The sequence below is a fragment of the Citrus clementina genome, unplaced genomic scaffold, assembly GCF_000493195.1.
Source record: "Citrus clementina cultivar Clemenules unplaced genomic scaffold, Citrus_clementina_v1.0 scaffold_2, whole genome shotgun sequence".
Classification (NCBI taxonomy): domain Eukaryota; kingdom Viridiplantae; phylum Streptophyta; class Magnoliopsida; order Sapindales; family Rutaceae; genus Citrus; species Citrus x clementina.
Window position 1 is genome coordinate 33,961,566 of NW_006262688.1, and position 21,261 is coordinate 33,982,826.

At 34.4% G+C, this 21,261-nt stretch overlaps 3 protein-coding genes and 1 non-coding gene across 11 annotated transcripts; 3 read left to right on the forward strand and 1 right to left on the reverse strand.

Moving 5' to 3' along the window:
• Positions 1–604: 604 nt before the first annotated feature.
• Positions 605–9,316, forward strand: LOC18053342 (probable pre-mRNA-splicing factor ATP-dependent RNA helicase DEAH9). 6 transcript variants are annotated; one of them, XM_024190360.1, is made up of 23 exons: positions 605–816; positions 905–1,049; positions 1,602–1,676; positions 1,977–2,066; positions 2,265–2,344; positions 2,608–2,677; positions 2,861–2,946; positions 3,157–3,226; positions 3,426–3,521; positions 4,189–4,294; positions 4,391–4,437; positions 4,547–4,630; positions 4,727–4,780; positions 4,876–4,976; positions 5,496–5,586; positions 5,817–5,981; positions 6,398–6,487; positions 6,745–6,816; positions 7,175–7,273; positions 7,463–7,549; positions 7,953–8,006; positions 8,185–8,264; positions 8,580–9,316. In XM_024190360.1, the coding sequence occupies exons 1-23, from the start codon at positions 710–712 to the stop codon at positions 8,722–8,724; spliced, it is 2,094 nt and encodes a 697-aa protein (XP_024046128.1). In that variant the 5' UTR covers positions 605–709; the 3' UTR covers positions 8,725–9,316. The 6 variants fall into 6 exon arrangements, with proteins under 6 accessions (XP_024046128.1, XP_024046127.1, XP_024046129.1 ...); XM_024190359.1 differs by having other exon boundaries at positions 685–1,049; XM_024190363.1 differs by lacking the exon at positions 905–1,049 and having other exon boundaries at positions 729–816.
• Positions 9,317–9,415: 99 nt separating this feature from the next.
• Positions 9,416–12,189, reverse strand: LOC112100777 (protein SPEAR4-like). 2 transcript variants are annotated; one of them, XM_024190366.1, is made up of 6 exons: positions 11,339–12,189; positions 10,902–11,236; positions 10,649–10,795; positions 10,087–10,259; positions 9,893–10,013; positions 9,416–9,794 (listed from the first exon to the last, which is right to left on the reverse strand). In XM_024190366.1, exons 1-6 carry the CDS (start codon positions 11,520–11,522, stop codon positions 9,621–9,623), a joined length of 1,134 nt encoding a protein of 377 aa, XP_024046134.1. In that variant the 5' UTR covers positions 11,523–12,189; the 3' UTR covers positions 9,416–9,620. The 2 variants fall into 2 exon arrangements, with proteins under 2 accessions (XP_024046134.1, XP_024046133.1); XM_024190365.1 differs by having other exon boundaries at positions 9,893–10,016.
• A 3,735-nt stretch (positions 12,190–15,924) lies between these two features.
• On the forward strand, positions 15,925–15,998 carry TRNAI-UAU. The gene has a single exon. It is a non-coding gene; the product is annotated as a tRNA-Ile (tRNA).
• A 633-nt stretch (positions 15,999–16,631) lies between these two features.
• On the forward strand, positions 16,632–20,768 carry LOC18053343 (protein IQ-DOMAIN 1). Of its 2 annotated transcripts, none has more exons than XM_024191890.1 (6): positions 16,632–17,047; positions 17,268–17,639; positions 17,874–18,023; positions 18,981–19,208; positions 19,935–20,048; positions 20,131–20,768. In XM_024191890.1, exons 2-6 carry the CDS (start codon positions 17,568–17,570, stop codon positions 20,473–20,475), a joined length of 909 nt encoding a protein of 302 aa, XP_024047658.1. In that variant the 5' UTR covers positions 16,632–17,047; positions 17,268–17,567; the 3' UTR covers positions 20,476–20,768. The 2 variants fall into 2 exon arrangements, with proteins under 2 accessions (XP_024047658.1, XP_006449460.1); XM_006449397.2 differs by having other exon boundaries at positions 17,525–17,639.
• Positions 20,769–21,261: the final 493 nt, after the last annotated feature.

Below are 21,261 nucleotides of genomic sequence, written 5' to 3' on the forward strand. Positions count from 1 at the left end.
CAGGATTTATTAGCATTATGAAATTAAACTTTAAAACCGCACGATTTTAAAATTTTTTAAAATTTTCTTATACTTCCAAATCATGAATTAAAAAAATTTCCCTATATATATATATATAATTATTAAATTTTATCATACCATATGTGGGGGATCAACTTTAATCTTCAAAAAAAATAAATTAGAAGTCTACAAAGACGCTTTTGGAAAATTTATAATATGAAGACGTGTAATTGGAGAAGATTCTTGCAATTTAACAGACGAGTAACTAGAGACAAAAGTAAGGGCCGGAATCTTAGACTTCCAAAAAATATCTTTGAAGACCAAGTCGATGTCAAAGTCAAGACAAAAATTGTTCTAATTAACTAAAAACTAATTTCTTACTGGAAATCATGAGGTCGTAAGCTTTTGTTCTTAAACTAGGGGTATAACAGTTAAATTATTAATTTTAATAACGGATTTTTAATGGAATTCGATAGTATGGACATGTATGCATGCAAAATATATATATGTATATACATTACTCCGTGAATGAGGGACCTATGCTTATTATTACTAAAATAAAATCCGGCCCACTTACCCATCAATGATCCATCTAAAATTAGACCAGCCAAGCGACCCACTCCGGTCCATTGTGCTCCGTACAAACAGTTTGAACGTTGTTCTCTCTACTAAAACGAAAAGAAAATCTCACTCGAAACAGGCAGCAGCGATGTCTCAGTTCTGGAAACCGGGCACCGAGAAGCCTCGCCTCCTCGACGATGAAGAAGGCGGCGTCGTTTTCTTGTCATCCTCTCTCTCCTCCGCTTCGTCCATCGGGTATCAATCTCACACTAAGTTATGCACTCAAAAGCATACGTTTCTATATGTATTTTTTTTTTCTACGCATATGTATCTGTTGTTTTAGATATGGTTATGCCAGTATTGAGAAACAGAGGCAGAGATTGCCCGTGTACAAGTACCGTACAGCTATCCTTTATTTGGTGGAGACTCATGCTGCTACTATTATTGTTGGTGAGACTGGTAGCGGCAAAACCACTCAGATTCCTCAGGTCTTTCTTTTCTTAATTAATTTCTTATTTAAGTTGTTTATTTATTTTTTTTTTTCCTCTTTTTGATGGATGTGGCTGGGAACATTTAAACGAATTGCTTTTCTGCAGTTGGTTTTAGTGTCTTTATACTAATTGTTAATTGGATTATTTTTGTTAATTCACTCAAGCGTTGTGTGTCTGGAAACTGTGCTGTTTACATTTGGTTTCTGAACAAATTAGGGGAAATGAAAAACAAGTGAACATTCCAGCTTCATTGACAACCAAACAGAACTTTGTGTGCATTTTGTTGTCCCTCAGAGATAGGTTTTTGTTTATCCAGCTTTTCATTCATGATCCATGACATTGCCGTTGTTCAATTTTATACAAAGCAGAATTGACGATTACCTAATAACTGGGCCAAGTTGGCTGTAATCTGTTTTCGAGCTTCTTGCTTTGGAGGTCTCATCTATTTATGCATTATTGTTTTTGGAAGTGTATGTTATTGTGGATGTTGGTCATGACTTCTTGAGATTGTTCAAACTGAATGGTAAATGTTGTCTGCTAAAATTACAGTACCTCAAAGAAGCAGGTTGGGCAGATGGTGGGCGGGTTATTGCATGCACCCAGCCAAGACGACTGGCTGTCCAGGTGATAAATTAATTTATTTGGCCTTGTCTTCCCTTTTTTTTATCCATACTGTCTGTATGTTTTAGTTCATGCCTTTAAATAGCCTAACATGAAGGCTTTATAAAACCTATAGACTGAGAGGAAGACAAACTAAAATTTGGTTTTATTTACATACCAGTGATATGCTTTTGGTTCTGCTGATTTTTTTGTAAATTCCAAATGCTTAAGTTTGGTTTTCATATCTAATGCCGCCTGTTCTTGCAAAATTGTTAAGTTATTTTAATATTTCCAATACTGATATTAGTTGTTACTAATGCGCAGGCAGTTGCTTCAAGGGTGGCTGAAGAGATGGGAGTCAAGGTTGGAGAGGAAGTCGGCTATACAATTCGATTTGAAGATTTTACAAATAAAGTGAGACATCTGAGTTCTTATTTGAGGTCCTTACTTCTATTTTGTTTACCTTTAATTGCAACTGGTACATCGTAGTTTTAGCATACCACCATGTGTTCAATTGAAGATTTCTGGTCTTCAAATATACTATTTCTATTCAGCATATTTGGTGTGATTATTTTTGTTATGCATGCTGGGATATCCTCTTTGGCAGTGCAGGATCTAACTGCAATAAAATTTCTTACGGATGGGGTATTACTCAGAGAAATGATGGATGATCCTCTTTTGACGAAATACAGGTACTTGTTGTGGTTCTAGGGATTCTTTTAGTGCCTTCAATTCTGTTGAATCGTATCCTTTCTTTCCCTCAAAAGTGAAGCTGTCTGGAACTCAAGTTTTAAAGAATAATTTGCCTGGTATATCATTAATGAGTGATAGGCAACAGGCATTGGTCGCTGCACGAGCAACACCATGCTATTGGAATTGAAAAGCTAGAACACTCTTTTATTGACATTTAGTGCACCTGCTGGTCCATTGATTACTATATTCTTAACTGTTGCAGTGTCATAATGGTGGATGAGGCTCACGAAAGGTCTATTTCAACGGACATTTTGCTGGGCCTCCTGAAAAAGGTATCAATTTTAGCTGCTGGCTGATACAAGTGTTGTTATGAGGAAAAAAGCTTTTTAATTTTGTCTTGCTGGGGTCTGTGTACTTCTTTTTCTTTTTTTCTTTTTCTTTTTGTCCTTGCCTTCCTTCATTCCTTCCTTTCTTTCTTTCTTTTTTTAAATGTTAAATGATTATTGTGATTTCAGATCCAACGACGTCGGTCTGATCTGCGTCTTATTATCTCATCTGCTACAATAGAAGCAAAATCAATGTCTGCATTCTTTCATGCCAGGTTATCTTTTAGGCTTCTAATTGTTGATTCTTTCGTATCCTGATTTTAGTTGCTGTTAACATGCAGTATTTATATTTAATGGAATTTGGGAGCTAAACTCGAAAAATCTTTTATTTTTATTTTTTTTTCTGTAGGAACTGTCATTAGTATTAGATGTTATGTAGCATAATCTTAAAAGCATATTCAAATCTTCCATTTGCTGTGTACCAGAAAAGGCCGTCGAGGATTGGAAGGAGTAGAGTTGGTACCAAGACTGGAGCCTGCAATCCTTTCAGTAGAGGTATGACATTCTGGCATTATTATGTTTTCTCTCTCACTTTCTCTTTCTGCTTTGTTCTCATATGTGTCCTATTTTTTTCCAATCTTGTAATTTAGAAGTCAACTTCTGTATCTTTCGATAGAAGTTACCCTTATCTGGCTTTATGATATGAAATGGGAATGACAAAACTGTGGTGTCACTGGATCTGCTTGTATTTCAGGGTAGAGGATTTAACGTACAAATTCACTATGTTGAGGAGCCTGTCTCAGATTATGTTCAGGCAGCTGTTTCAACGGTTTTGTTAATTCATGATAAGGTTCATTAAATTTTATTATTTGGCATTTCTTTAATTTTTTTGCCTCTATGAGCGGACTGTTTTCTGTCAGCCTCTGTAAGGAGATCAAACCTTGCATTGCAATCTTTTTTGTATTATTTCAGAGACATTGCGTGGTTTTGTTCAGTGTGCTAGCTTTTGAATTGTTTTGGGAGATTTGGGGAAATAGGAGGGAAGGCTAAAGTTAGAGATTGGTCCCATTGAATATGCGTTTAGTTAAACTGTAATAGAAGGGTTTTGGGAGGAAGTAGACCTCTCTAAGGCATGCTAAAATGAAGGTCTTACAGATGTTTTATTCTTGGGCATTTTAAATTTTTTCGTTGTTTTCTTGTTGAATAAACTGCAGATTAATTTTTTATGTAATTTATGCAATTTTATTGAGAATCTCTCTTTCATCCTTTGCCTTTAGATTGTGCTCATTTTGAAATGTAATTATTTTTTTGTAGTGAAATTTGATTTAAGGCTGTTTTTGTACACCCTTTTCTTAATAGATTTTGACCCTTCTGATATTAAAAGAAGCGTTTTCTTATTTTCTTTTATAATGATTAGATTTTTTCATTTAGAGAGGGGATCTTTTGTTATAATAGTAGCAGAACTGTTGTGTGGTATTTCATTGACAGTTGTTTTCTACATTCTAATTGTTGCTTAGGAACCCCCGGGAGATATCCTGGTGTTTCTTACCGGTCAAGATGATATTGATGCCACCATTCAGTTGCTTACTGAAGAAGCACGAACCAGTAAAAAGAACTCCTCAGGTATGAAGTAAAAGATAATTTGCTAATCTTGAAGCTTAGTTTTTAGTGCTAATGAATTTATTAAAACATTTTATGATGTTATGTCATCCATTTCAGGATTGATTATTTTACCTCTATACTCGGGACTTTCTCGAGCAGAACAGGTTAGTGATGTATTGAGGTATTTGGGTTTGATAAACTGGTTTCCTTGAGTTAACGTCATCAAACTTCTTATTTACGGACATCACCTTTCTGCTTCCTTGATAATAATAGGAGCAAGTGTTTTCTCCCACTCCTAGAGGGAAGAGGAAAGTGGTGATATCAACAAATATTGCAGAGACATCATTGACCTTGGAGGTATCATCACTGCTAATTAGAGTTGTACCCCTTGGATGTAATATGTTATAATTGACAGGTGGTGCACTGATCCACCCTTGCTTCTGATCTTTTCAGGGAATTGTTTATGTTGTTGACAGTGGTTTCTCAAAACAGCGGTTCTACAATCCGGTATTTTCTTTGCTACTTTTGATGTTTAAATTATGTAATCTTTGGATTAGTTTCAGTTGCTGGTATATTAGTTGCATCTTATTGTCATGTTATAGATCTCAGATATTGAAAATCTGGTAGTGGCTCCAATATCAAAGGCATCTGCTAGACAAAGAGCTGGTAGGGCTGGAAGAGTTCGACCAGGGAAATGTTACAGGTGGTTAATTAAAGGCAGTTATATTAATGTTAATCATTTTCTTCTGTAGTTATGTAAATTGAACGTGTTGTCATGATTTGTTATTTGTTCTGTCTCTTGAACTTTAGGATCAATGTTACTATGAAGTATACTTTTCTGTTACTCTTTCCCTACTTAAAAGTAAACCTTGCCTTTCCTGTTTTATGTACATCATGATAGTGTTTCATAATGATATCAGACATCATTATCTGAATTAACCACTGATGTCAGTTAGTGGTTCATTACTTCATATTCCTTTTACTTGATATTTTGTTGGAGTCTCTTCTTCTACCTTGCCATGGGGTAATCTGGCCTCTCCCCAGAGTTTCTTATACTCTGTATTTGTTTTACAATTTGGACAATGATTGAGAGCTGTTTGAAGCTATTATTGTATCATTGAGATATCTTTAAATGCATGTATATTTAAACACACCATCCATCTCCTTTTTTTTATGGCAGAAGCTAATTTTTTTAATATTCACTTTTGGTTTCTAAAAGCAGGCTATACACAGAAGAGTATTTTGTGAAAGAGATGCCTGCGGAGGGGATCCCGGAGATGCAGAGATCAAACCTTGTCTCCTGTGTAATTCAGGTAATTTGTTGCAAGGATTGCATGGTTTGATATTCTCACAATCACATGCTAGATTGAATTGCTTCGGGCAGGTTTCTCATGCTGCTGAAGCTGATACTGGCTGAAAGCAGAGTAATGCTGTGCTGCTTGTGATGATTTTATTGTTTCCTTGGAAACTATGAGCTTTTCTCTTCTAAGATTCTTATTTATAGTTTCTAAATGCTAATTTTTCCATGCTGCTGAAATGTCAGTTAAAAGCCTTGGGCATAGATAATATCTTAGGCTTTGATTGGCCAGCATCTCCACCACCTGAAGCAATGATCCGAGCACTTGAAGTACTTTATTCACTTGGAGTCCTTGACGATGATGCAAAACTTACTTCGCCTACTGGGTTTCAAGTTGCAGAGATTCCTTTGGTAGGTTATCAACTTATGTTACTAAGGCAATTAAAACTTTTTTGAAAAACCAGCATCTGTACCTTAAGACTGGGTGCTTTCCTCTTTGTGTACTATAACTGTTCCTCTTTTTTTTTTTTTTTTTTTGACTTAATGCATTTGGTTTCAATCTATTTTTCCAAGCCAACATAGGATCAGTGGACTAAGCACAGCAACTCAATCGTTTTAATAAACTGACTTCATTGATGTTTTCTCTTTCCTGCAAGATCTTTTTATTATTATTTTTTTTAATGATGTTCTGGTTGACCATTGACTTATCTTTGAAGGAGTTCATCGTTGGACTCATTTGCTAGATATGTTTTGACCTCTGTCTCATGATGTTTCATTATCTAAGTTGAAGTTTTTGATTGCTTATTTTGAATCTGATTGCTTTGTAGGAACCAATGATCTCTAAAATGATCTTGTCTTCGAATGAACTTGGATGTTCAGAGGAGATTATAACCATTTCTGCAGTTCTCTCAATCCAAGTAAACTTTCTTCTATTACTCCCTTGTGCAAGTCATTTAAACTTTGTCTTAAATTCAACAAAAAGAAAGCAGAACAGTAACTAGCCTGATAAAAAGCTTCTACCATAAGATACAGCCTATTATAAATTATCTATAATAACACAATAAAGATAAGCTATTGTGAGTTCTAGTTTACAGAATTATTCAACTAACCTGATTATAAAAATTTAAACCATCCAGCTGAGTTCTAGTTTGTACTAAAATGTTGTTCTTTACAGTCTATTTGGGTTTCTGGGAGGGGAGCACAAAAGGAACTGGATGAAGCCAAGTTGAGGTTTGCTGCTGCAGAGGTACTTGACTGAAACTTAAATTGGTTCGAATATTTACGAATCTTAAATAGATTTCATCTTCATTTTAACTTGAGTTTTATCTTTGACGTGGCTGCACCAATCAGTGATTAAATCTAGCACTGAAGTGTGTATGGTCGGTCTTAAGTTCACTCGAAATTCACTCAAACTTTTTTACATCATCTGAAAATGAAGATTCAGTGTCTCCATATGATCTGATTTTAGGGGTCTTAAAATATTTTAAAAGTGCTATATATATATTTGATCAACTATTCTTTGCCTACTGAGACAGGAAAAAAAAAATTCAAGTGCCATTTATAATTTTTTCTGTAGCTTATCGATTATTTTTTCATACCTGCAGGGTGACCATGTGACATTCCTAAATGTTTACAAAGGTTTTCTTCAGTCTGGGAAATCTTCACATTGGTGTCATAAGAACTTCATAAACTACCATGCTATGGTACGTAACTTAATTTGGATGCTTTAAACATTTTAAGAAATGGTTGACTTTTCCTTTTATCATTTTTTGGGCTTCCACCACTAACTCTTGTTTTCATAGCTTTATTCCTGTTGAGATACAATTATCTGTTGCATATAGATAATATATTACTCATGTTGATGTGAATTTCACTTGTTTTTGGTATTGCAGAAAAAAGTAATTGAAATTAGAGAACAACTCAGAAGAATTGCACAAAGAATTGGCATAGTGATGAAATCTTGTGAGAGTGACATGCAAGTAAGTCTTTTGACACTTTTACTGGTGTGCTTAGAGAGAATTTCAACACGTTATGATTTCCCAAAGTTAATGGGGACATGCATACCATCTGCTGGTTGCTCATTTGTATATCATGTAACCTGTTCCCCAGTATTGTGCGTTTGTACTGGCAGATTCACTAATCAATGAAGAACAAATGTGTGCCACTATCATGAAAAGTTAGAATTAGTTGAAATCTGCTGCAGTATAATTAAGTCAGTAATTATATAGGCCAAGGCCAAGCTCTTAAAAGCAAGAGTGCATTGTACTCTCTTTGCTTTACCTCATTTCTTATTGCTGAATATGAGAAAAATTTGAAATGTTATTTGCCCACCTGCTTTGCTCTGTTCTACACAATATGACTTCTACTATTTGTGTCTTGTAGGTTGTACAAAAGGCAGTTACTGCTGGGTTTTTTGCTAATGCATGCTACTTAGAAGTGAGTAACTTAATTGCCGCTATTTTTATAAGTACACCTAGTGTTTTAACAGTACAAATATATTATAGCCTTCTACCCTCTTCTTGTTGATAATTCACTAGTTAAATGAAAGTGGCTTCCAGGAATTTTTCTTACATTGATGTTTTAATTGAATCTGTGTTGTTTATCTTGTTTGAAGGCATATAGTCAGAGTGGAATGTACAAGACTGTGAGAGGTTCCCAAGAAGTTTATATTCATCCATCATCGGTGTTGTTCAGGTCAGTGTACAGAATCGATTGATATTTTAAAGTTATCTGGATTTTATCAGAGTATGTTTACAAGCAAGGATCTTAGATTAAAATATAAATTCATACAGTCAACTTCGGGAGACCTGTGCTCCTCGAGGATCTATTTCAATAAAGATCAAATGTTAATTCGTTATTTTATAGTTATTTCTTAGAATGTCATACATTATTTTATAATTGTTTCTTAGAATGTCGGTGGCTTTTGCCCATTTCTTATGCTTGTGGACACTAATAAACTAAACAAATGCTGTATCTTTGATATTATATCTTTTAATTTTGGATTTGCAGGGTTAATCCAAAGTGGGTTATATATCATTCCCTGGTTTCAACTGACCGACAGTACATGCGCAATGTTATCTCCATTGATCCTTCCTGGCTGCTAGAGGTTGCTCCACACTTTTACCAGCAGCAGCGACTCAATCCCATTCACTAATGAGGCTTTATAAACTTATTCTGTATTGGGATTGTGAGGAATTCTATTAGCGTATCCGCATCCCAATTTTGTTTTTTTAAAATCTCCTGTACATATCTATAATCAATTAATCATTTATTTGATCATACTAACCTTTATTTCACAGTTCAACTAGGCTGACTACTTTTAACCAGTTTTGAGATTACGCGCATTTATTTTTCATTCTTTAGCTTCAATTTTTTTTTTTTCTATTCCAAGCAATTCAAAGTTAAGATGAACACAGAAGTGCAGAATGTGCATATGAAAAGATCAAAGACGATTGTACGGACAAGAAAAGGGGAAGAATGTGTGGGGGAAAGAAGTGTAAGCATCTGCAACAAGTTGAGGTGACAAATTTCTCCGATATTAATGTGTAGTTGGTTAACTTGTAATGGAAGAAGATACTGTATTACATATGGTCATAGGCATCTGAGATTTATCCAAGTCAAACTGATCCACGGTCAGGCAGTGCTTAATAGGATAAAAACTTGATATGAAAAACATAGCTCAAATTGTAAATGACAATTTAATGACAATTTTGATTTGTACTCGAATGAAGTAAGAATTAGAGTTAGTTTTCTTGTTCATCGCAGAATCCACATTTGAAAAACGAACGCACGGAGTGCGTTGAAGAAACAAACCAAAGAAATATTTTCCGACCTGAATACTAGAACTAGACTTACTACCATACCACAAGTCATATACATAACATCTTCACTTTCTGCGTAAATTGCCGGGGCGGCTGACGGAGTCTTGCATGAATATCAATTTCTTTTTGCTGCAACAGGTACTTGAGATGGAAACAGAATGCTCCCAAATTAATTATAAACTTGTGATGATAAATCATATGAGCGTTGAATGAGCTTTGCTGCAGAGTGTTACAGCTTTAGGTTAAGATCAATAGTTTCCCTTCTTGGTTTCTCGTTGTTTAAGCTTAGTGTTGTTTCTTCCTCTCTCAACTCTTCTGGTATTAAGAAGCTGTAGAAGGGCTTCTTCTTTTGGTGTGAGTCTGAGTCTGAGCCCTCCATGCCGCTTTCCTTCGTAACACAACTCTAAACCAATACAAATAGATATTATATAATATACACGAACACCATATATGCCAAATTGCAAAAAAAAAGATAATGAATAATTCTTGTATCATGCTTACTTGGAAAGGTAACGAGTGATATTTGGACAAATCTTGTTGAGAATTTTGAGTCATCATGAATGAGGATGGAGTTGCCGGAGAACCAAATAAAAGAAAATTGCCATTCATTGCTCCATAGTCCCTCCTGATCAGGAATTAATAAATTAAATACATAAATAAATGAATGAATCAATTAGGCAAGCAAACGTAATTACCTCGAAAGTGTTTCATCTTGTTGAAGGTTAAGTACAGAACTAGTAGTGTGATTGGGAAAAGAGGGCGTTAGCGTGTGCATGGCAGTAGTGAAAGGAGAAGAAGCTTGGCAGTGGAATATTGGAGCAGGAGCTGAGCCTGTGGAGAATGTCCTTGGCCGCTTTGTTCCAGCCATCTAAAATCGATTTGTATGTATTTGTGATTAATAAGATGATGAATTTCATTTTTCATCCAATCAATAATTAATTTATAAAGTAATTAATTAGAGCAAGACAAATCAAAATTACTGCCAACGAAACTCAAATCTTTATTTGGTTCAACAGAAAAATAAAGAAAAATATTTGAAAGAAAAATAAAGGAAACTGAAAATATATATCTCTTTTAATTATTTTTCTTTCCCCAATCGATGAGCAAAAAACAGCACTCAAAGTAAAAAAAAAAAAATCTGAAAAAAAGAAAAAAGAAAAAAAGTGAAGGACTCAACACTATTTGCAAGTATTAAAAAAAAAAGTCTTTAAAAAAAAAAAAGAGAGAAACATGACTAAAAACACGAGTCTTTTAGACCTTTTCTTCCTCTGGCAAGATCAGAGATGAGCAGTAGTGGTTGTGATGCGATGATGATCTTTGGTTTGAAGGGGGCTCTACATGGACATAAAATCCTGCTGATTGGTTTTCTGATGATGATGATCCAGATTGTGGGAAAAGATTTATCTGCTTTCACAAATACATTATTAATTAGACAACCCATATATCTCATAAAAAGAAAGAACTAAAGCTAAAACATTATCATAAAACAAATTAAAAGCTGGAATTATACCGTGGGAGAAGAGTACTGATGATAGTGAGAGTGTTTCTTTTGAAGCATATGCATTTGATCCGAACCATGTACAAAACTGCTCGTAGAAATTGGATACCCAGCTGGGATCTTAGAAGCTTCCTCATAAATGCTTGACTCGCAAGAATTCCACACTGTGGGCAACAGGGCTTCTTCAGGCAAAATTATGCCTGATCCAGCAATTCGGACGCCATTGCTGCCTCTGCCTGAGGATGTACTTTTATTACCATGAAGCACGGTCTTTTGCGGCGGTGGAGGAGGACTAAAGTGATTATTACTATTATGATGATCCGAGACAAACTGAACAATACTATTTCCTGTTAAAAATACAAAAATAATGGAATAGATTAATTATTATATATAACAGACGAATATAAAAAAAAGAGAGAAATCTTTAGGCATTAGGCTTTAGGGCTTGCCTTTGTCAGGATGAATAACTTTATTTTCTTGTTCTCTCAAGATCTTCTCAAGTTCTGCAACTCCCGGTCCTCTTTTGGGAACTCTCTGACGCTTTGGTTTCTTCAAAATATGAGTTGCATTATCATCACCACCGCCACTACCACTAACACCTGCACTACTAGCACTGCCTGTGTTGCTGCACATAATGATTTTTCTTATATTAATTTTGTTCTCGTTTCCTGTATTGTTGTTAATTACGTATGTGCCTTGTTGTGATGTAAGCTAATAATAAATCTAATTAACTTTATAATTTGAAGCAAATTTAACTCAAATTGATGATAGGCGAGATGAGAGAATTCAGAAAAATAACAAGAATCCCAATTTTCAAGATCACAAAATCTAAAACAAGTAACAAGAATCAATTCAAAAACCGGGATACAAGGAAAGGAAATCTGAAATGATGTGGAGTTGAAACCAGCCACCTATACGTACGAAATATGAAATTGAATTTAAGGAAAGTCCTTCCTTATTTTCAGCTCATAAAGATATTCGCGAGAGAGAGAGAGAGAGAGAGAGAAAGTATCTACTGCTTTCCGGGATTTTCTCAGAAATTTTTTTTGTTTGTCTGAAAAGAAAAGAAAAGAAAATTATATAACAACTTCCAGGGGCTCTGAAGATTAAACTCCTAGCAAAGCAATACTATTTCAAAATCCTCCTCAATATGAGAAAATTTCACCACCACCATCACCAACATCTAGTGGTCTTTCAGACCATTCGAAGTTAGAACTGTAACATGCATGTTCTATGTCTCGATATGCATTAATATGCGTCTTAAAATCTCAGGAGATTTTTTGCCATTTTCATAAGCCAGTTCTTTGTTCTTTTCTTATACCATTGAATCACCTCACTGCATGTAATTTATGGAGTTGGTTATGGACCCCACCACTTGGAAAAAGAAAATTTTATATATGTGTGTGTATATGTGTATGTATATATATATATTATTTATTTCAATCAAACAATGAGAGTGGATTGGGTGTAAACACATTTTTTAACCATTTGAAAACGGTTTTTATCAGTAATAAAAACATTCTTAAATTAATGCATTATTTAGAAGGGCATCAAATTTGATTAGGTATATACGTGACTGATTTATATCGTTTCAGCTTTAGTCTCATTGGTTTGGTACAATCCTACAGACAAACAACAGCTTATTATATATATATACTTGGTAGTGAATTGATGGGGAGTTTTCTATCAATGAGCAAAATATAAATGCGCAATGGTGAATTTATGGTAATTAATGAGTGGATGAAAGGAAAGACTCATTTCATAAAGCAATCTCCAGGTTGGCAAAATCAATGTGAGCATATCTTTGAAGATACCCTCTAATATAGTTCCTTAAGGTAACCAATCTACATTGTTATTACTCTTAATTAGATTTGAGAAAGAGCTAAAAGATTTCATGTTTTAAATTTAAACTAAATCAAATCTTTTGTCAACATTTACCAGCTTTTTTAATTATAAATCTTTTTAAACAAGATTATATCCGAATATTTTGTTCTATGGAATGTGTAATATTAATTGATTATACAGTCACATGGGTTAGGAGACTATTATCTTAATCTCTCTATCTATACGAAGGGGACACTTATATCATAATTAATGTGCTAAATATTAAACTTCGCGAACTAAAAGGCTATAATATGCGCTCTTCAATTCCGGGCAACTGAGTCTGAAATTGATCAAAATTTGATAGCAGGAAGGCTTTGTTTTGTTTTAAAACTCGGGATAGACTCTGCAAGGACGTATGCATTACTTTAATGATAATCAGTTAGCCTAAAACATGTGCCAAGAAGGAAATACATGCCACAATTAGCTAATTCAAGATTCGTTCAAAATATTGCTGGGTAATTTTTCAAAGCCAGAGTCATTGCATGTGAATGCATGGCCTTGACAAACTGCTTGAAGTCTTTTCTTTTCTTCTCTTTTCGTTTGAAAAATTACTTCATGCAGCTAGCAATGACCACCAAATATTCTACATATATGAAGAGAATATTATGATTGCTGCACAAAAGTCGTACAAGCATACTTGACTTGTCAGATGGGCATCATTTTCTGGTGCAATTTCATGGAAACATCCAGCTTTAGTTAATTCTTCATAACTTGAGCGAAAATTACATGTAACGTCTTCTTCGGACAAAGAAAATTGAAGCAAACAAAAAAATAAAAAATAAAAGAACAAAGTTGTAATGTGTTTGTGTCGTGAGATATATTTGCCGAGTAAGAGGATACACGCACATTTATAATTATTCTATTAATAATATCCTCATTTTAACAAAGAAAAATGTCACTAACTGACAAAAAAATATCGTCTCTAATGTATTAAAAAAAATATTTTTTGTATTTTAGTATCCATCATCACTTAAACACAATGAGAATTCCAGGCTTTGAATCTAATTAATAATACGACATTGGTTATGATTTTTAAAATACTTGTAGAATTTCATTGGTTTTTAATATAATCATATCAAAAGTATTAGATCGATTGATGTGAGATGGTTGGATAGGATGAGGAAGGTACCTTTCAGGGATTATAGCTTATGTTACAATTATTTGTTTTGGGTATATTATATACTATTTCAAGGCTTGTGATGAGACAAAGCTTTGAGATCAAGCTTGAAAATTCCATTTCTTTCTTGATTGTTTTGCAGTTTTAAGTTATTTTGCTATTTTTCTTATTGTCTTCAGGATTTTTATCTCTTTTTTTTTAATTTCGGATTTTAGGTGTCATTTGTTTTTTTATATTTACATTAGGAGAATCTTATTACAAAATAATATTTCAAGTTTAATTATTTTGATAAATTTACAATATTTAAAATTAGTATAAAAAGAACTTAAAACTCTAGTTTTGATTATCAAAAACGTTGTTTCTCTATAGTTTATTAATCTTTTATGTTCTCGCACCATCATAGATTATAATATAAATCTTTGCACACACTAAATAATTAAATGCTTATTTGATATAATTTATCTAATGGTTATAAGTGTTTATTTAATCACATAAGCTCTATCATAATTTTTGTTGTTGTTTGGTTGTTTTTCTAGTAAAGTTTTTAAATCTTAAATAAGCTATTTTACCTCTACTAGTAAAAATTCAAATTTTGAGTTTTTGAGAGTAGAGGTTTAAAAGTTTTTTTTTAAAATGTTCAAATATCTAAAATATTCTCTATTTATTTGATTATCTTATTTTATTTTTTTCATAACGTAATTTTAAAAAATTTACCTATTCAAGTAATTTCATAAATTTGTAATAAAAGCTCTTATTGATAACCAAACAACTAAATTTTTTTAGGTAAAAACTCTGTTACCAAAAGCTCTACTTGAAAAGTTATACCAAACAAAGTCTAAGTAATCTGATTATGTTATCTAATAACAGTCATCACTTGTTTATGATCATCGCAAGCATTTTGTTGGATTTCAATTTTTTTTCTTTTTTTTTTTTAACATTTTAGTGGTAGGTTTTTGGTTCCTAGATTATGCAAATTACAATGGGTTATGGGATTTGGGTTTTGATACATAAAATGTCCCCGTATTCACGGTGGCGGAGTCTCGTAGATGATAATATAGGCTTAATCTGCAATTTCTTACGATATTGGCATCATATAATGCTATGTAATTTGCCATTAAATGAGTTAGGGAGTCAAGTCAATCAGTCATGATCACGACACTGATGTTGAAATTAAACCCAAAAAAAAAAAAAAGTGTGTGATTAAGGAAATTTGAATGATCAATTGGTTATACTATATCGGCGATAATGGAAGACTCATTACTTCTCAATTTCTAAAGAGTTACTATTATTGGGGCAGCTGTCCCTTGTCATTATTAAGAAATAAGATGATCTTATGTTTGGGTGGGGAGTTGATGATCATGATATTACCTGCAACTTGATAATTGCATGCATATATAATCGAGGAAAAATATTAATATCAGCAAAGTAGTTTCAACCAGAACAAAAATAAGAGAAGAATGATCCTTTATTATAAAAACAATTCCAAGGTTGATTATTAAGTGGGACTACAAGATTGTGGTATTTTTCATTAACTACGCTTTGCATTTCGTGGTTGATTATTAAGTAGGTCATTGTGGTTGATAATTATAATACAAACTTTTAAACTAATTAATAACTAGGTTTATTTTTTTTTCTTTTCCTTTTTGAGCCTAGTAGCTAGTTATTGAAAATGATGTAATTTTGGAATATATTGAATAGGTTTAATCAAGTTTTTATATATAAGATTTTTTCAGTAGTAATAGCTGCATAAGAATTAACACTGAAAATAATACACCGTCATTTTAAAAAAATTTCACTACAAGGCAAATTAATTTTTGTACTAATTTTTATACTCCTTTTCGGTGCACACATCATTATTCATATATATATTTTTATATGCAATTGATTATCACCACCGATAATGACTGAATTGACGGAGGGCCAAGTTTGAGAGCTCAAAAGTCAAGCCAATAATTTATTTTAATTCGAGAAATTGGTATAAATAAAGGTACTAAATATATGTTAAATAAGATAGCGTGGGAAGCTTTGCTGACAGGTCCCGTAGCTCAGTTGGTTAGAGCGTTGGTCTTATGAGCCGAAGGTCGCGGGTTCGAGCCCCGCCGGGACCAAATTTTGACAAATTTCCGTTCTGACATTAGAACAATCGACTTCTATCTTTTTAACGTCTGGATCGAGCCACCGAATCATCTCTCAATTTCAACGGTTTTTATCAAATCAGCTATTCAACCATTAACAGCCGTAACCCATTTACTACCAAGCCCATCACCTTCTGCCAATTTATTTATTTATTTATCTTTTTTTTTTTTTAATTCAAAAGAGCCGAAGATGTGATATAAGGATTTAGCACTCCAATTATTTTCCATCTTTCGAGTCCTCTGTACCAAATCAAATCCAAACTAATCAACGGCCCACAAAATCATTAAAGCGGATTGTAATTTACAAAAGTAAACCCATGAAGCACCCACACCATCCCCCAACTCCCCAATAATCAGCCATGAAATGAGAAAAATTGAACAACTGAAATCTCTTTTTGTTCCATGTTTTATATACACTAATAATGCTATCACCGTTGAGAAACTATTTTCCATTTTTAATTAAAAACAAGGAAGAAAAAAGAAAAAAGAAAAAAGAAGCACATGAGAAACATTATTACAGATTCAGATAAGCAACCTATCTTAATCAAAACTAGTTTGTTGTGCTGTCAAAATAAGCATCTTTTGTTGAAATATTCAAAACAAAGAGGGAGACCAGACCAACACACACGGCGAAACACATAACACAAACTCAGTTGTTGGGCGGGTCACTGATTGGTGTGAGAAAAATCAGACTTTGAGTTGCATCTCTTGTTTGAAAAAAAAATTGAGGCTGGCAACTGGGCCATAAAACTGACTGAGTCACTGACTCATACATTTCTCAACTACCTTTTATAATTTTCTCGCCGTCTCAAAATGTAATTAAAATAAGAAAAAGGACCGGTCTTTTGCTTCTTCTTTACTGCAACCTTACAAGAAACTAACTATCCCCTCCCTCCCACCCATATTTTTCATTTTTCTTTCTTTCTTTCTTTTTTTATATATATTTTGGTCCAAAATATTTGAGTACCCCATGTTCTAAGAAGAGTATGCACAGAACCAGACCTTTTGCTGCCTTTTTCTTGGTATGAAATCCTTAACCTTTTGCTGTATAATTGATGTTCTGTTATCTGGTTTTGGTTCTGTGTTGCTTTTTATTTAGATTTAAAACTTTCATCTTTATATGCCCATTTATTGCTTCGGAGATATTGAAGAGATGTTGACGCTAATAGTAATTGAATAACTTTGACTCCATGTTTAGTTTTGTCTGAAACTGGTTGTATTAACTTGCTTCTCCGTACACAGCTGCTGCCTGCTGAAATGTTTCATAAGCGTACTGGGTGATAGGATTTTGTTCCCTTTAGTTTTCTAGTCATGCGTGGTGGATGGTTCAATTTATTCACGAGTGACGACCATCCCTTTGGTTGCTGAGAAATAGCAGGCCAAAAAAACAAAAAAAGAATATGATCTGACTGACTTTCTGACTTAGGATACTCTAAAGTCAATATTTTGTATGCTGGCTCAATGCCGATTCTGGTTCTTAAAATAGAAGTTGCTTACAGGGTTATGTTGAATTGAAGAATAAGGACGTTGAACATTGAGAGAATGGGTGGAGATTGGTTTAAGACATTTGTTTGCCAAAAGAAAGTGAAGGTTGGCAGTTCAAAACAAGTGAAGGTATGTAACCCTCTCAATGCTTTCACCTTGCTTGAACAAGTTATAAAATGAGCTGCGAAATTTCCTTTTTAAAATGGCGACTGTCTAAGTTTATTTTTCAAGCTAATTTTTGGAAATTATCGTTGACCATTTAAAGATGTTCTTTTATAAAATGCGTGCGTGCGCCCCTATCTTTACTTTTTAGTGATATTGTTGCGAGTTTAGGATTATAATTAATAAATCATTATTTGACAGGGATCTTCAGCTTCTGCAAAATCCAAAGGATTCAAGTGGAAAAAACCTTTGGGCAAAGAGTCTAGTATTTTTGCTATTGGTAGCACTCTTGGCATGCCAGTTGAGGATGTAGCTGCAATACGCATACAAACTGCATTTCGTGCCTACAAGGTACCTTGTTTTATAAGTTATTCATGCTAAATACATGAAATTCATATATTGTTGTCATGTTATGATCCTTTACATGTGATTTTTCCTATCCGTTTTGCAACATTTCATTGTTAGTCATCATGAGATCATAAAGCAATAAGTGATCAGCCAGTGACTCCATCCGATTAATTTAAAGATGGAAAGCCTTTTAATGTTATCAGGGATTTTTTAAAGTGGGGATTTTTGTTCCTAATTAGTCTGAATTTTTGTTCTAGAGTGTAAGGAATGGGCATTTCTTATAAATTGAGGGGATAGTATGAAAAAGTACATATTTGTTGTTGTTTTTTGACATTCTGAAGCTCATACCTTATGATACTCCTGTGCCCAAAAAGATGGACTGTGCTCATATGTGAAGCTGTTTGCACTGCACAAACTCCTTGGACATTTCTTTGTCATACAAGGGCAGAGAGATATTTTGGGCTTCTTTGCTGCAACTTTAGTTGTTAGTTGCAATCATATATGAAGAATTTTCTTCATTACCCTTCACTGATTGAACCTTTCTTGATAATGTCAACTTTGTATCGCCTAACAGCTTCACTTTGCTCCACAAAGCCTTAATCCCAACTAGTTAGGATCAGTAATTGGCCAGGTTACTCCAGTGTTCTGTGAGTTGGGAAGTTGGTCTCATGAATATTTTCAATGCTCAATCCCTACGGATTTCCTCAATTACTTCTAGGAATTTATGAGTAGTACTTTGATGAGTAGTATTTTGTCTATGAGAAGAGCAATTCATCGAGGTATTGGAATTTATGGATGTCATGGTGGAGGATCTCTACTACTTAAAGTTTCTGTGGTGCATTAAAGATATAATCGATGCTTTAGATCTCCTAACTGCTTTTCACACCTCTTATTAATATAAGTCATATGCTTATACAAATTTATTGATATACATAATTGATCTCTTTATTGTTCTTGCAGGCTAGAAAAACTTTTCGTCGTCTAAAAGGGACCATACGACTACAGGGAGTAAGCCAACGTCATTCTGTTCAAAAGCAAGCTACAACAACGTTAAGCTATCTTCATACTTGGAGCAAACTACAGGCTGAGATTAGAGCTCGCAGACTGTGTATGGTAAAAGAAGGCCGACTTAGACAGAAGAAATTAGAGAATCAATTAAAACTTGACGCAAAGCTTAATTCACTAGAGGTTAGTACTTGGACTTACCATTTGTGAGAATTGTCAGGGTTAAAGTGCATTCTATACCAGCAAAATGACTTTCTTGGGCAATGTGTGAAATCCTTCCAATTTAGGTTAAAATTCACTTTTGTCATTTATATTTTGAAATCCTACAAATATTCCCTGAAGTTAGTTAAAAGTTTCTGAATATTTTGTTCCAAACATACATTGCAATTTCACTTTTGTCTGAGACCTATGACCAACAGAACTACTAACTGTCCATCCTGCTAGGTCATCATAACAACCTCACCATTAGGTAAAGAAAGCTCCAAATTTCAAATTTGCATTTTTCTCCTCAATTAAAGCCACAAGCACAATTTTAAGTCTTTCCGATGGGCGATGACTAGCATCACATATTTTCATATGTTCCGGAGGTTTCTTTTTCCTCCAGGAAAATTCGACTCTGACGTTGTTATGCTTTTACTCCCTTTTGTAATTCCTTGCACTCTTGACAGAGGTATAAGTGCTATTATGATCTGTTTTCCTGTTACTGCACGAAATTGCAGATTTCACATTGTTTATAATATTATCTGAAACCATAAGCTTGAAAACATCCTTTTTGATGTCTCTGGTCGTCTAGTTGATGTCCATTGATTATTCATATTAGATAAAAGGCCTATTTGAAACATGTCAAAATTCTTGCTTTCTCTCTATCTCTCCCCCACGTCCCCGAGTAACTGTTGAAAGGATGGGCAGATTGACTGGAGTGGAGGCCCTGAAACAATGGAGGAAATTCTCTCAAGGATAAATCAGAGAGAAAAAGCAGCAGTCAAGCGAGAGCGGGCTATGGCTTATGCCTTTTCGCATCAGGTATTTCAAGCTCTGACATATACCCTCTGTGCTGCATCAGTATGAATGAATCAAATTAACAATGACCAGACATGATTTGCAGTGGAGGGCCAACCCTAATCCCCTTGGTAAATATGAACTTGGCAAAGCTGATTGGGGTTGGAGCTGGAAGGAACGCTGGATTGCCGCTCGACCCTGGGAAATCCGTGTTCCTTCTCCGTCCATTAGCCAAAAGAAGGTGCAGCGCACGCAAGCAGGGAAGTCTGGCAAAGACTCAAATTCACCAACACCAAAATCTTCAGTTTCAGTTAAACCCTCGATATCTAATGGGAAGGGAACTTCAAAGGCTCGAAGGTTATCATTTCTAGATGCTGAAAAACCATCTTCCAGTGAAGGGAACACCAAAGCCAAAGAAGAAAGCAGTAAGAAAGAGCAACTGGCTTCTTAGTACCTGGCCATTTTTGAGACTTAATAGCATATGGTTGGTTTCCATTCATTTGTGTTAGTGTTACAGAGGGCAAGTCTATTTTTCATTTCAAATTCATATGATCTTTTATTGATTGTGTACATGGAATGGTGTGAAATCAATTTGTTTCTGGCATGTAGAACAAACGGCAATGTAATCGAACTGGTCAGGAGTTGGGGATTGACCTGTTCATTTTTACTTTTTTTTCCCTGTACTGTATATTATGACAGAAAAATTATTTATACTAATGTAAATATATGGAGTCTTTCTGTCGGGTTGAGTCAGATGACTTTCTAGACTGTTAAATACAAGACCAAAACCCGTACGGTTTCTCTCTTCCAGATTTCTTACCACTTAGCAATTTGCGCTGCTAATCAATGGCACGTAATGTTGATTCTGTCCTCATGTCATGACTCGTGCTCTTGTTGCACGCTAGGGCAAATGGCAATCAAGAATCATCACTTGCTGCTGTAAACAGCTGAAGGGTGCGGGGTGCCTCTTAAATAAAACTTTCATTGGGTCAAATTAAACAAAATTTTGGGCATTTTTGAGATTGGGTGCCGTGGCTTTTAATCTGCGGCTACAACTACTATGAAATCATCAAACACGGGACTATAATATAGATGAATTTGCCACGTTGGTCCAGAGCTGTTTCTAATGTTGTCAAGTTTTAGCTTACCAAACACACTCTTCCTTCGCCTGTCAATTTCCACACCAACCTAATCTCAAATGCTGCAAATCCCATTAAAGACGCATACTCACAGACAG